Raw genomic sequence first — 13,633 nt, 5'->3', positions numbered from 1 at the left:
CCCTGAGACAAGTGCAGTGAGAGGCCAGCTGGGCTTGGGAAGAGATTGGGACTCCTGTGTCTGGCACTGGGAGAGCAAGGCCCTGAGAAGAGGTGGGCTGCAGGCTGGGGAAGGTGCCTGGGTCCTGGGTGAGGCAGTACAGCAAAGGGCTTTGGAGCTGGGTACTCCAGGGTCCACATCCCAGTGCTGACTGGCTGGTCAGGAGAACCTGTCGTTCCACCTGTTTGGATTTTGCCCTGCCCCTACTGAGAACGGGAGGCCTGTAACTTACCTCCCTGCTCACCAGGCCCAGTAGGGCCCCCTGGGTGACACCTGTTACTGTTCATGGGAGAAGGGCAGGCTGGGCCCGATCACCCAAGCGCCCACCTGAGGAGGGTAGGGAGATGAGGGGCCAGGCCTGGCTCAGCTCTCTCCTGTAATCCCAGGAAAAGCCGAGCCTCCCAATCACCATCCTCCCCTCAGCCTGTCCAAATCCAGATCCATCGTCTTCCCTCAAAGTCCTGGGGCCGAGGGGGAAAGTCCTTGGGAGCTCAGGTCACCAGGCCTGCTAGTGGCCAGGGCTCCAGCAGGGAATACCCAACCCTGCATCCCCACTGGCCAACAGTCCACCCTGTCTCACCCCTGTAGCCTGTCTGCTTCCTGCCCACACACCTGCCTCTCCATGTCTCCACCTCTGCCACCCCAGGGACAGTTGGCCACCGTGGCCAAGCATCTTTCAGGGGCTGAACAGTCAGCAGGTAGAGGGCAGGTCCTGGGGCTTGCCAGGCTAGGGGAGGTGGTGCCTGGTGTGAGGGATGGCTGAACAGAGCTGCCAGGACCAGGCCTGTGAAATGCACTTTATTGGCTCCCAGGAATGGGAGAGCAAGCTCAGAAGTGGACCTTCTCAGGACCTGGGCACTGGTACTGAGTACAAGGTGCCGGGCCTAGCCAGGCCTTGGTTTCCCTGAGGACGGCATGAACGGTGGCCCCACTGGACAGCTGCCTGGAGCCACCCTGGTGGAGGGTTGGAATGTGGGCCCAAGTTGCTGGGCAGCGCCTTTGACTCCTGGTAGGGTCTGAGGGTGAGGGTGGTTGCCACTGAGCTCTGCCAGCCGAGCAGCCGCAGGGGTCTGGAGGGAAGCTGGCACCTGGCCCACCACTGTGCTTCACTTCCGGGCCTGCTCGTAGTTGTCGGTGAACCAGGCACAGGTCTCCTTCACAGCTGCAGAGAGCAGGTGAGGGGGTGGCAGATGAAGGCCAGGGCTGCACTGACCTCCATGGAGGTGGGGAGGGCGGGAGGCCTCAGCAGCAGAGTAGTTACTCCTGTTTCCTGATGCCTGATGAGGGTTTGGAGACCAAACCTGTAAGGTGTCCATCCCCAGCTAACAGTAGGAAGCTGAGGCCTAGGGTCGCCCAAAGCCAAGAAGGAGAGGTCAAGAGGTCTTGAGGGGTGGGGGTGGGAGGGCTGTGGGAGGGGCAGGGCGCTCACCCTGCTTGAAGGGCGTGAACTGGAACTCCGGCAGGTAGGCCCGCAGCTTGCCATTGCTGGCTGTCTTCTTAAACTGTCCATCTGACTTGGTTGTATCAAACTGGGCGCCTGGTCAAGGCCATAGCAGAAGATGCAGCGCCCCCGCCCCATGAACCTCCTCTGCCTTTCCCTGGGGTGCCTCTGGGAGAACAGCAGACCTGCCCTCGAGCTCCCAAGGTGAGCACCATCTGCACATGAGACCCGCAGTCTTGAGCAGAGTTGTCCACAGTGCCTCACCAGCACCAAAGGATACAGTGACCTCCCCGTGGAAGTCCATGGCCTCCACCACGGCCTCAGCAGCCTCCTGGATAGAAACCTCATCCTCCTCGCCCACTGTGGAAAGCGAGAGGCCGAAGGCCATGTCAAGCCTCCTCTGCTGGGCCCCACTGCCACCCAACCCCCGAAGGATGTTCCTGCTGCTGCAGTGGGGGTGGGGCTGGAAGGTGCCCACCTGACAGGATGATGGGCTCCACTTCATTGTATTCCCGCAGAACCCAGATAAAGAGCCGGGCCAGGTCCTAAGTCAGACAGGCAGGGTCAAAGGCCACAAGTTAAGGCTAAATGGAGCCACAGGTCACCTCTCCCAAGCACCCTTGTCCAGTGGTGGCATAGCCCAGAGACTGGAATCCCTCCCTTTGGGCAGTCCTTGGCCAGCGCAGCCCTAGTGGACCAAGTCCTTTCTCCCACCGACCACAGAGCTGCACCCTGCAAATACCACGGGGCAGGGTACCTACAGGGACTCAGCAAGGGCCAGTGGCTGCTCCTCCAGGGTGTCAGCCCAGACCCCCCCTTCTCCCCAGGCTCCCCCATGCCTCCCCACAGCTAGCATGGCAGGTCTGGGGAGATGTTCTGGGGACAACTATGCACCCTCCAGCACAAACCAGTGAGTAAATGAACTGCCTCCGAGGCTTCCCTGTGCCCCACACCACCAGGGCTGAGCCGCTGCCTGCAAATTCAGGGAGGGGTGAGCATCAGACGCTGTGCCAACCACCTCGCACCTCCCAGTTGAGCTCCAGGGACCCCATTAGGAAGGTGATCTGGCCGTTGTGCTGGGTGATGGGCACTCACTCTTGGCCAGGTGCACCTTGTGAATCAGGCCAGGCAACACATGGCCGTCCTCGATGTTGAAATTGTCGTGGGGTCCAAAAACATTGGTGGGGATGACAGCGGTGAAGGTGCAGCCGTGCTGCTGGAAGTAGGCCCTGCAGAGGCACAGCATCTCCTCTGGCCCTTGCTCTGGGACCACTCACCCCACCCAACCTGGCCTCTCATCGATGGAAAAACCAGAGGCTAGCAAAGGAGGGAGATAAGGCCTGGGAGCCCTACAGGGTTACCCACTAGGCCCCACCCCTCCTCGGCCCTCTTCCCCTATATAGTCCTGGCTGGCCTCAGCTGGGCAGGTGCCAGGAGGACCTGTTCTGCACGTCGATCATCCTCTTGGCATAGGAGTAGCCAAAATTGCTGCTGTGTGGTGGCCCATTGTGGATCTGGGGGAGCAGAGGAGACTGATGCTTCCCGGCCCTACCCAGGCCCAGCCCCACCCCACCCCCAGACGCAGTGGGTCCTCTCACCATGGTCTCATCAATAGGATAGGTGGTCTTGTCAGGGAAGATGCAGGTAGACAAACAGGAGACCACCTTGTGTGCTCCCACCTCGAAGGCCGAGTGCAGGACGTTGTCATTGATGTGCACATTTTTCCTCTGGGGGGTGGTGACAGGTTCAGGTCTCTCTAGGCAGGACCCGAACCCCTACCTGCTCCTCCAGGGACAGAAGTAGGGACACACCCTGGCCCTCCCACATGGGCCCCTACCTGAGCCTGTCCTAACTGTCCTGCCCCTCCGGCCTTTGACATCCTGAGCTGGCAGTCCCAGTCCCAGGACTGTAGGAGGGGCTGGCCAGCCTTCCCAGGTCCTGGAGGAGAGGACCACAGCCCTCAGCTCAGGGCTGGGCCCCAGCTACAGGGGCTGCTGAGGGCAGGGCAAGTAGTACAGAGGCAGAAAGGAGCTTGGAGGGCCCAATCTGGCCATGGGGCAGAAGGGGCCCCGCCAGTCACCCACCCCAGAGGAGCTCACCCTGCTCTACTGCCCAGGAGCAGGGAAATCTTTGGCCAGCCCCAGCCCTTCCAGGGCCCCACGTGCCCTTCTGGAAACTGAACGTGAGATGGCCAGTGCATTTGGACTGGTCTGGGGAGAAGAGAGAGGTGTTGGCTAGGCCTGCTGGGAAGGCTGTGACGGAGACAAGGAGGGCCTTGGCCAACAGGGGCCCCTGGGCAGAATCTAGTGTGAACCTCTGCCATCCTAATGCCGGTGCAGGGCTGAACCACACCAAGGCCAACTGCCCAGAGATGGTGAGGCCAACACCTGGGCACAGCCTGGAAGTGCCCCATTCCCCTCCTGCCCTTTACACCATGCCCCCATCCCCCCAGAACACGTGCCACAAACCCAGAGCCCAGCTCACAGCTCCACACCCAGTGGGCCTGGCTCAGTGCAGCTACCTCAGAGAAGTCCTGGGAGCAGGAGAGCCTGCAAGCTCAAGGGGCAGGAACCAGCCCAAGTCATGCAGTGAATGGTGACTTCTCCAGTCCCCAACCTGCTAGTCAGCTCCATGGCTTTTTCTATTAGGCTAAATGCCCCCAGATCCACCTGCATACTCCTCTGCTTACACACAGATCAAGTGTGGGTCACTGGGGCTCCCACCAGGCTGTGCCAAGCCCTAAACATCAATCAGGGACTTCCTGGGGCTAGAACATTAACGTGGTAAGCCAGCTAGGAAGGAGCTCACCCTGCTCCTGGCTCCCCGTGCTCACTGGGGCCCCTCACTTACCCAGAAGTCCAAATTGTACTTGATATTCCGGAACAGGCCCCCTACCATTGCAGCAAGATGGATGACGTGTGTGGGCCGGACCTTTTCAAACAGGGCTCGGGTCTGTGCAGCATCCCTGGGGATAGCCTGACCGTAAGGGGTTCCTTAAGGCCTAAGGGGACTAGCACCCTGAGGTTGGGATACTGGGGACAGGAGCTGGGCAGGGCTGATGGCGGGATGGGCTGCCAAGAGGGAAAGTGGCCAGTTCCGGCTCTGGCTGCGATGAGGGTGTGGGAGGATGTTTGCCTAGGAGCAGAGTTGTGCACGCCCAGGCCAAACCTAGCAAGGACGCAGACATGAGGCCACCAGACTCAGAGACAGGCCTGGCCCAGATCTCTGTCTAGACAGGGCATGTGGGGGTGCTCTAGGAGAGGGCCCACTCACGTGAGATCCGCGTCCTTGGAGGAGACGAACACCCAGTCCTCTCTGGGCAGTCTGGCCCCATCTGCTACCACCTTCTGGATGGCTCTGCCCACCAGCCCAGAGCCCCCTGTCACTAGGATCCGCACAGACCCCTGGGGCTCACCCATGTCAGCTGCACCTGTAGGGCCAAAGTTTGTGAGGCTGAGGCCATGGTGTTTCCACCCAACAGAATCCTAGGCCCCTAAGGTGCCCCACACTTAGGGTCACTGCCTTTAGCTCTGAGCCCCACTACTGTTCAAGGGCTGGCCAGGATGATGCCCTCAGGGAAGGGAGATGGCTCCTGGGGACCAGAGACCCAGCTGGCCTGAGTCATCCCTCCTCTCAGCCCTCTGCCCAGAGCTGCACAGGGGCCTCAGGGCTACCACCCAGACAAGAGAGCCTTTCCCAAGTTCCACTTGTCCCCATGCCTCCGGGCGCCACCACCCTCAAGTACTCTATCTTGGGGACTGGAAATCGACTTGAGCCCTATTGGAAGGCCCGTTAAGCCCAGACAGGAGGAGCCCTGCCCAGACATCCGCTGCTCCCGACCGCACAGGCAGTTCAGCAGCAGGTCTGTAGGGGAGACCCCACCGCGACCAGCCCCCTACCACGCCCGCGGATCCCTCCTTAAGCCCAGGGCCACCTCCAAGCCCACGGGTCCCCTCCCACACTCCCAGGGCTCCCTCATGCCTGGAATCCCTGCTGCACCCACGGGTCCACTCCCACATCCACAGCATCGGGCAGCTAGGCCCCCAGTCCCACGCTCGGTATCCCCGCCCGCGCCCTCCGGTGCCGCCCCACGCTCTCGGGGTCCCTGCACCCTCCAGGGCTCTCTGGCTGTCACGGAGCGCCCAGGGCCCAGACCCCAGCTCGCGACGCCGCACCCTCCGGGGTTCCCTCGGTGTTCCAAGGAGTCTCACCTGTACCCCACCCCACCTGCCCCGCTGCCGAAGCGCTACTTCCGGCGCCGGCTGTCTCCAGCCGCGCGCCAGGGCCAGGTGGAGGGGGCGGAGCCCGGGGGCCCTGCCGCGGTGTTCTGGGACTTGGAGTCCTCGCGAGGTGCACGCCGCGAAGAGGAATCCCGCACCGCGCAGCCGCCTGGGAAATGTAGTTCTCGCGGGCTCTGCATCCAGGGGGCGGGTCCTGGGGGCGCTGATCCTGGCGCCGTGGCTTCAGGGTGCCCGGGCCACCATCGCCTTAACCCAGCTGAGGCGTGGGGCGTCACTCTGCTGGCGAGGGTGGGGGGATGCGACAGGAGAGGCTGCACGTCGCTGAAGCTCCGTAGCCTGAGTTAGAAGGAGCGGCAGTTACCGCCCAGCGGGCGCTCTGCTGACTGGGTGGGACGTGGGTCTCCGTGTGTGCGCGCTCTGCTCTAGCAGGCCCCGGGTGCGGCGCAGTCCCGGTGGTTGCCCGCCGCGGATTTCCAGGATGGAGAAGCCGCAGGCAGAGCTGGAGCCTCTCTCGGCTCTCCTACACTGCGGCCTCCCGCGGCCCCCTGGCCAAAGGCAGGCCGACCCCCATGGAGACACTTAGCCTTTAAGTGGTGGTATCATCTCTCCAGAAACGCCGAGATTTCAGTGGGTGGTCTCGGCACACAGAGGCACAGTCTTCCTGGCTCCTGATGCTTGGGCAGCGCTGACCAACTAACTTTCATATCCATCGTACGTGTTTCACGACCATTGGCTTACTTCATATATCTGTTCTCATAGTTGAATAGATTTTAATAGTCTTGCATAGAAAACTTTTGTACTATGCAAACTTATTCTCTGTGAAGCGACTGGCTGAAAAAGCAATTTAAATAAAATGCATGCTCTTCGTGTTTCATATTGCCTGTCAAGCAAAAAGCATGCACGGAAGTGAAGCAGAGAGGTGAGGCCTTCAGTGACTACAGCATCAGGGTTAAGGGGCCCAGGATGCATGAATCACATCCCACTGCAACAAACCCGAAAAGAAAACGGCAGAACCAGATGATGACCACAATTACCCTTGGCTAGCCTTGCTGTGGCGCTGCCCTGGGACCCTCGGCTGTCCTCCTGGGGACCTCTTCATTTTGATAGAGGCCAGGAGCCAGTTCCAAGCCCTCTCCCCTCCAGCCTTTTCTTCCAAAGCTACCGCGCTTTGGACGTGGGTAGCTGCATCGCTGCCCAAGTGGGATTTCTGGTGGTTTCTAAAGCTTGACTTCCAGATGAAACTCTTCCCGCATCTCTCGCACCAGAACGGCCTCTCCCGGGTGTGGATCCGCTGGTGCTGGACGAGGAGCGTACTGTAATCAAAGGTCTTCCCGCGCCGCTCGTACCAGAAGGGCTTCTCGCCGCTGTGGACCCATTGGTGGCAGTGCAGCTGCAGCATGAAAAGGCGCGTAAAGGCGCGGCCGCACTCCCCGCACGCGTGCGGCTTCTCAGCACTTAATCAAGACGGGGAGCTGGGTCCGCCCAGCGCTGACCTGGCTGGAGAAGCCGAGGGGCGCCGTCCGGGACTGGCCGCTGGTGGCGGCTGCAGCGCGGGCCAGGACTGCGGGACAGGGACCGAGGCGGGTGTGGAGTCCACGGGCCGACCCGGCTACTGACCGGGTCCAGCAGACGCACAAGGTGGGCCCACCTTGGTCCGGGAACCTCGTCCCCAAAGACATGGGGACATGGGAGCGCCCACTAAGTTCAGGCCCAGTCGACCCAGCCCACGCGCGGTGGTCGGGTCCCCTACGGGTTCCTCCGTCCTCTTGATCCACACAGGTCCCGCTCCTATCCCTGTCCTCAGCTCGGACTGCTCTACAGGCCCCGCCTCTTTCTCGTGCACGCGCTCAGGCCCCGCCCCGGACCTCGACCCCGCCTCGCGGGCGCTCAGGCCACGCCCCATACCGTCTCTAGGCCCTCCCTTCCTCCCTTGCATGCGCTGAGGTCCCGCCTTCTTCTATTACCTACCTACCGTAGCTCACTTGCTTAAAACGCAGACTATGGATTTGGGGCGTGAATGTTCTAGTTCTGTGGTCTGGGTAGAATTGGAAATAAACTTCAATGTAACAGGTTCTCATGGAGACTTGTAGGCAGGCTTAGGAATCCTGTCCCGAACGCTCCTGTTCCTAGGACAGTCCACATCCCCTGCACCACTTGGGTAGTGCTGCCCTGTGTCTGCACTGCAGAGGACCTCAAATTCCACACTCACGGGACCTGTCCCCCAGGATCTGGGCTTGGCGCTGTGCCTTAAACAGAAAGAGAGAGAGGGGGGACTGGTCCAGATGACAGGAACATTTGTGGTTATTTGACTCGGAAACATACTGCTTCCAGAAGTTGAGAGTCCGACGTGCTGCTTAGCAAATAGGACAGACAGACGAATAAGTCATCGAATTCTTCTCCTTCGCGTGCAGTTGATCTTGCAAAAGGAAGCAGTTCATAGTAGTGAGGACGGTCCCTTTTCTTGCTTCTTTTTGTTGCGATCATCCTGCAAGAACAGGGTAGACCCCCCCGCACCCAAAATGTTTTTCTTTTTAATTAATTAATTTATTTATTTTTCCTTTATTGATTTTAGAGAGGAAATGACAGGGAGAGAGAGATGGAAACATCAATGAGAGAGAACATTAACTGGCCGCCTCCTGCATGCCCCCCTTTGGGGATCCGGCCCACAACCTGGACATGTGTCCTGACCGGGAATGGAACTGGTGACCTCTTGGTGCAGGGGTCGACGCTCAGCCACTGAGCCACACCGGCCGGACCAAAGTGTGTTTCTGATGTGGCCTTGTGACGCCACACACACACACACACACACACACACACCCCAAGAGTGTTTAAGAAGATTTCCTACTTACATAAGGAGACATAAGGAGGCTTTTCTGAAGGCAGCAGAGCAGGCCTCCGAAAATGGCTTGAGCGAGCACAGAAAGCAGACTGATTTGGGGATTTGAATGTTGGGGCCGGGATGAGGGTTCCCACCTGCAGGGAACATCCAGGCTTTCTTATCAGCTTGCCCAGAGGAGTGACCCAGGGAAAGGGGAGGTGAGGCTTAAAAGCCACCAGCAATCAGCCGTCTAAACACAGGGACTGTTGTATTACATCTCTATGCAGCAGTTCGTGGCTTCAGCGGTCCTCGCGAATCACTGTAGTGTTCACAATGCTGGTACATTTTGCACTATGAAATAATTCGTATTGCTAGTGAGCACGTACATGTGTAGGTCCTAGAGGTCATGCATGCCACCAAATACTGAGAAAGGAGGGGGCCTCCGAGAGGACGACTGAGCTGCGGCGGGTTGCAGTGTCGCACTGACAGCTCACCGGAAACTAAGCCCCTCGTTTACACTGGGGGACAGGCCACGCTCCAGAGCGCCGGGGCGCGGAGGCGGAAGGTGCGCTCAGTCCCGAGTAGCGGGTGCGGGTCGCTCCCCCCTCCTCCCCCGTCCGGCTCCGGGCCGGAAGTGCAGACCACCGAGAGGCCCTCCGGCCGCGGCGCGCCTAGAGCGGAGCCGGAAGTTCCCAGGGCGGGGCGTGGGGCCGGTTTCCGGCCGCAGTGTGAGGGAGGCCGTGCGGGCTTTGTCGGTGGGCCTGCGGGGCGGGCGGCCGGGGTTCTGTGCGGGGCGCGCGCCGTCTTCTCGCCGCTGGGCGCCGGGTGAGTGGCGCGTTCGGGGCCGCGGGCAGGGGCGGCAGGGCCCTCCGGGTGGGCGGGCGGACGGGCTGAGCGCGGCCTTCCCCGTGCGGTGTCCCGGAGCCTGGGCCTGGGTGAGCCGCTCTCCCGGCAGCCGTCACGGCCGACCCGCGGGGCTGCCAGTCCGGCCCGTGGCCCGCAGCTTCTCTTCCTAAGGAGCGTCAGGTGGGCAGAGGCCCGGTTCCACCCTCAGCTCCTTCCCGGTCCAGGACCACCCAGCAGCGTGGAGCCTCTCGTGTCTGTCGCACTTCGCTAGCCGCCTACCCTCTGCGGTGGCCTGGCGTGGGGACAGGCGCGGGTAGCCCCGCTGTCGCTCCGAGCCGGCCTCCTCCCCTGGAGCCCGAGGGGTCCCTCCAGACGATGCTGGGAGAGTGGCCAGGGCCTTGAGCCTCTTTGTGCCGGAGGAGCTGCAGAGCCGCCCCTGCCCTGCCAGGGCGGAAGGGAAGATGCGATGGACGGCATTCCCTCTCCCCGGGGCCTGGAGAATTGCCAGGTGGGGAGGGGTGGTTTGGCTGCGCTGCCCTGGCTCCTCCCTGAAGGTTCCTTTTCCCTAGATGTCTTCATCAGTCCCAGTGGTCATCTCTGATGTCAGGCACATCACACACTGGCTACTTCATGGTCGTGGGGTCCCCAGGGCCCAAGATTTATTTCTCTAGGAGGTTAGCTGGAGGCAGTTTGTCTGCTGAGCTCATGCCCATAATCACACCGCGGCTCTCCTTTCCCCTGAGGTCCAGCCCCAGTGAATGACGGAAGGATCCGAGACATGCCAGTCTAACCGTTTTCAGGCGTAACTTGCTCCTGTCCACAGAGATGCGACTGTTGTTCCTATTACAGCAATAACATTGTAACAGTATCTCAGTACTGGCAGTAACCACAGTATCCCTATAATGGGAGACACAGGGGGAAATTGGGGGAGAGGTTGCTCTGTGTTTTCACAAGCCTGCACATGTGGCTCCAGCCTCTCCTGGAGTGATGGTGATTGATTCCTGACTCTCTGGAAAGGTCTTGGAAATGACAGGGAGAGGGGGCAGAGCTGAGAAAAACCTGACAACATTCATGAGCCAGAGGTGGAAGGGGTGGGCAGGGAAGGAGCTGGCCCATGACAGGGCAGTGCCTCTGCAGCAATTCAAGGACATGTGTAGTGCTGCCTCGGGTCATGGAGCATGACAGGTGAAAGGACACTGGACTTGTCAGGAAAGAAGATTGTTGGTGTCCTTGGGCCAGAGCCCCGGGGGCAGAAACCAAATGGCCATGGGGTGGACTGGGGAGGAGGAGATGAGATGGCACTTGAAGTCGGTGTGGCCTTAAGCAAGTCACCTCCCTGAACTTCATGGATGGTTGTGAAGACAACAGTAGAAAACAAGGGAAGAACACCAGGTGCTCAGTTCCTTTCATCATGCAGTGCAGGAGCACAGGTTGATGGCAGTAGCAGGCACAGGGTCTCAGGGAAGTCTGGTCCATGTCTCGCTTGGGGTCCCCTGTTCTTTTCTGGTTATTCTAACGATTGAAGCAAACCTTCCTGCTTCCTTTCTTTAGGCCACAAGTGACAGGCAATGATTTTGACTGACCTGGGCGCCCAAGGCCATAATGCCCCTTTACCAGTGCGGATGTGAGAACAGTTTCTAGTGCCTCCCCCCTGGCCACCCTAGAGCCACTCAGGGCTGCTCATAGGTTCCCACTCCCGGGTTCAGCTTCTGCCTCATTCCCAGCACCAAGGATTGTCCCTCTCCCAACATCAACTGTTCATTTAGACAATTTCTGTTATATTGTATCCTGCAAATTCTGTATGTTATAACAGAAGGTGGGCTGTGGTTAGCCCAGTGTCTTGTGGAAGTAGGTCTGGTGTATTTTTACCTTCTCTGGTTCATTTCATTCAGGTTTCTTTAAATGAAAGAGTATCAGTTTATTTTTTTTACTTGAGAGAAGGAAAAGGAGCTAAGCAGAAGCTGAAAGATTGCGGTTTTTAGGTGAATGTTTACTCAAAGCAAGATATAGTTGAGCCCTGGCCGGTTTGGCTCAGCAGTGGGAGCATCAGCCTGCGGACCAGAGAGTCCCGGGTTTGGTTCCCGCTAGGGGCACATACCAAAACAGAAAAAAAAGATATATTTGATTTTGAAAACTCTCTAATGTGAAAACAATGAAGAGGTGCATACATATATTTAAAACTGTATCCCTGTAAGCAGATGCAAGCTGTTTTCAGGTAATAATACAGTAACTTTTTGTTCTTATTAATCCTCACCGGAGGATATTTTCCATTGATTTTTAGATAGAGTGGAAGGGAGGGAGGGGGAGAGAGAAACATTGATGTGAAAGAGACACACATCGATTGGTTGCTTCCCACATGACCCCAACCGGGGCTGGGGATCGAACCTGCAACCCAGGTACGTGCTCTTGACCAGAAATCAAACCCACAACCCTTTGGTCCATGGGCCAACAGTCTTAAGTGTTGAGCCAAACCGGCCAGAGCAGGAATGTTAATTTTAAACCAGAAGATATCACTGACTTCCAAAATAAAAACCAACATTCTATCTCCCTGTCTTTTAAGAAAAATAACAAAGCTTAAAATGTAAGCTTCCTTTTGTAATACTCATTTCAGCTGATCTAAGCAAAACATCCTATAAAAGAGATCACACTTGGGAAGGGAAACAAACCTTTCACAATGGGGAATGGGCACTGGAGGCAGACAGACCTGGACAAGTTATACCTGCCTCATCAGGTTGGAGGAGTGTTGGAGACAATGCAGGTCCCTTGTTAAGCACTGTACCTGGTTCAGGTTCAAGAGGCCCTGATAAATAGTACCCCTCCGTACCCCCAGTTCTGAGCCGGTGAGGCAGGTGAAGAGTGAAATGTTACCTTCCTGCCGGTCGGAGGCTAGGATGCAGCGGCCCTGGGTTCCTCGGGCTGCGTGCCAATTGGACGCTCCTGCCCACTCACAGGCAGCATGGGCTGGCTCCGGGCTGGCAGGAGCAGAGCCGACCGAGCCCTGTGCAGGAGGAGGTGCTTCGTGCCTAGATGCGCTCCCACACCTTTCCCTCGGCCAGCTTGCACCTCAGGAAACACCCCTCCTCGGGACACCAGGGGCACGGGGACAAACGCTGCCTCCAGCGGCAGCTCTGCTGTAAGGACTCAGTGAGTGGCTGTGACGTGACGCCGTCCAAAGCACCTGGTACGTGTACAGGACGACCGCGAAGAATGCCAGGCTATACATGGGGAGGCGTCGCAGATGGATGGGTATAGTGTGGTCCCGTCTTTATTTCTGCGAATTGTGTGTACAAGTGTATGACTGTTTAAGGAGAGGCCTGGGTGAATGTATAAACTGCTAACAGTACTCATCTGTTGAACTGCTGGGATTTTTAAGTTTTTCTCAACTAGCATAATTTACCTTTCTTGAAAAATAGCTAATTAAAAGTAAATCTTACAAACCAGTGACAGATTTCTTTAAAACCAGGTTAGTGGACCTTTAACTCAGAAGAACATCTTGATGACTGCCACCAGCCAGGGGTCGTTCGTATGTGCTGCATCACAGAGCCACCCCAAGTGGCCGCTGCTGCAGGAAGCTGTGTTGCCAGACAAGTGGGGAAATTCTGTGCTCTGCTCCTGTCTTCAGTCAGTGGTGTGCGGGGTCAGGCCTTTTCACCACGGAGCGTTGCAGCCAGTGGGCAGGGGGTCTGTTGGCCTTTCTCAGCCTGGGTTCAAGCTGCCAAACAGGTTCAGAAATGTGTGTCCAGCAGGAAACGTGACTTCTCACGGGCAGATGGTAGCCGTGCCCCACACTCTCTGGGGTCCTGGCTGCTGAGTCTCGTCCGCAAACCCCTGTGGGGTGGGAGACAGGCTGTGTGCACACACCTTTCATCCCCATCTCTCTGCTGGGCCTCAGTCACAGGCTCACACCCAGCCTCAATGGACTCTAGGAAATGTAGTCATTGGCTGCGTGGTCATGTACCTACTAAAACTCAAGTGGGATTTCTGTCACTCAAAGGAGGCAGGGGTCTGGGCAGTCTTCAGTCTCTGCCACAGTTTACCTCACCCTACTGGCCACCTCTCATCCCAGCCAGGCTCTCTGTGGGGCCAGCAGAGCTTCCCATAGTCACAGTCTCCCAAATGCTGTCTCCAGCACCCGGTGGAAGAGCTGGGTGACCGGGGTCACCACAGAGATGCACCCGCCAAGCAAGGGGACCAGCCCCAGACACACCACAGTGGCTGGTCCTCGGCTGCAGTGGATCTCAGTGGAAC

The 13,633-nt window shown here is 58.4% G+C and overlaps 1 protein-coding gene across 1 annotated transcript; it reads right to left on the bottom strand.

Moving 5' to 3' along the window:
* Positions 1 to 827: 827 nt before the first annotated feature.
* On the bottom strand, positions 828 to 5,773 carry GFUS (GDP-L-fucose synthase). The gene is made up of 11 exons (XM_036281244.1): positions 5,692 to 5,773; positions 4,754 to 4,910; positions 4,331 to 4,445; positions 3,079 to 3,207; positions 2,921 to 2,994; positions 2,576 to 2,709; positions 2,389 to 2,453; positions 1,959 to 2,025; positions 1,761 to 1,840; positions 1,469 to 1,568; positions 828 to 1,201 (listed from the first exon to the last, which is right to left on the bottom strand). The coding sequence occupies exons 2-11, from the start codon at positions 4,897 to 4,899 to the stop codon at positions 1,146 to 1,148; spliced, it is 966 nt and encodes a 321-aa protein (XP_036137137.1). The 5' UTR covers positions 4,900 to 4,910; positions 5,692 to 5,773; the 3' UTR covers positions 828 to 1,145.
* Between the last annotated feature and the right edge of the window lie 7,860 nt (positions 5,774 to 13,633).

This window comes from Molossus molossus, unplaced genomic scaffold (assembly GCF_014108415.1).
Source record: "Molossus molossus isolate mMolMol1 unplaced genomic scaffold, mMolMol1.p scaffold_m16_p_33, whole genome shotgun sequence".
Lineage (NCBI taxonomy): Eukaryota > Metazoa > Chordata > Mammalia > Chiroptera > Molossidae > Molossus > Molossus molossus.
The sequence above is the reverse complement of the archived record's forward strand: the minus strand, read 5'-3'. Positions and strand labels throughout refer to the sequence as shown.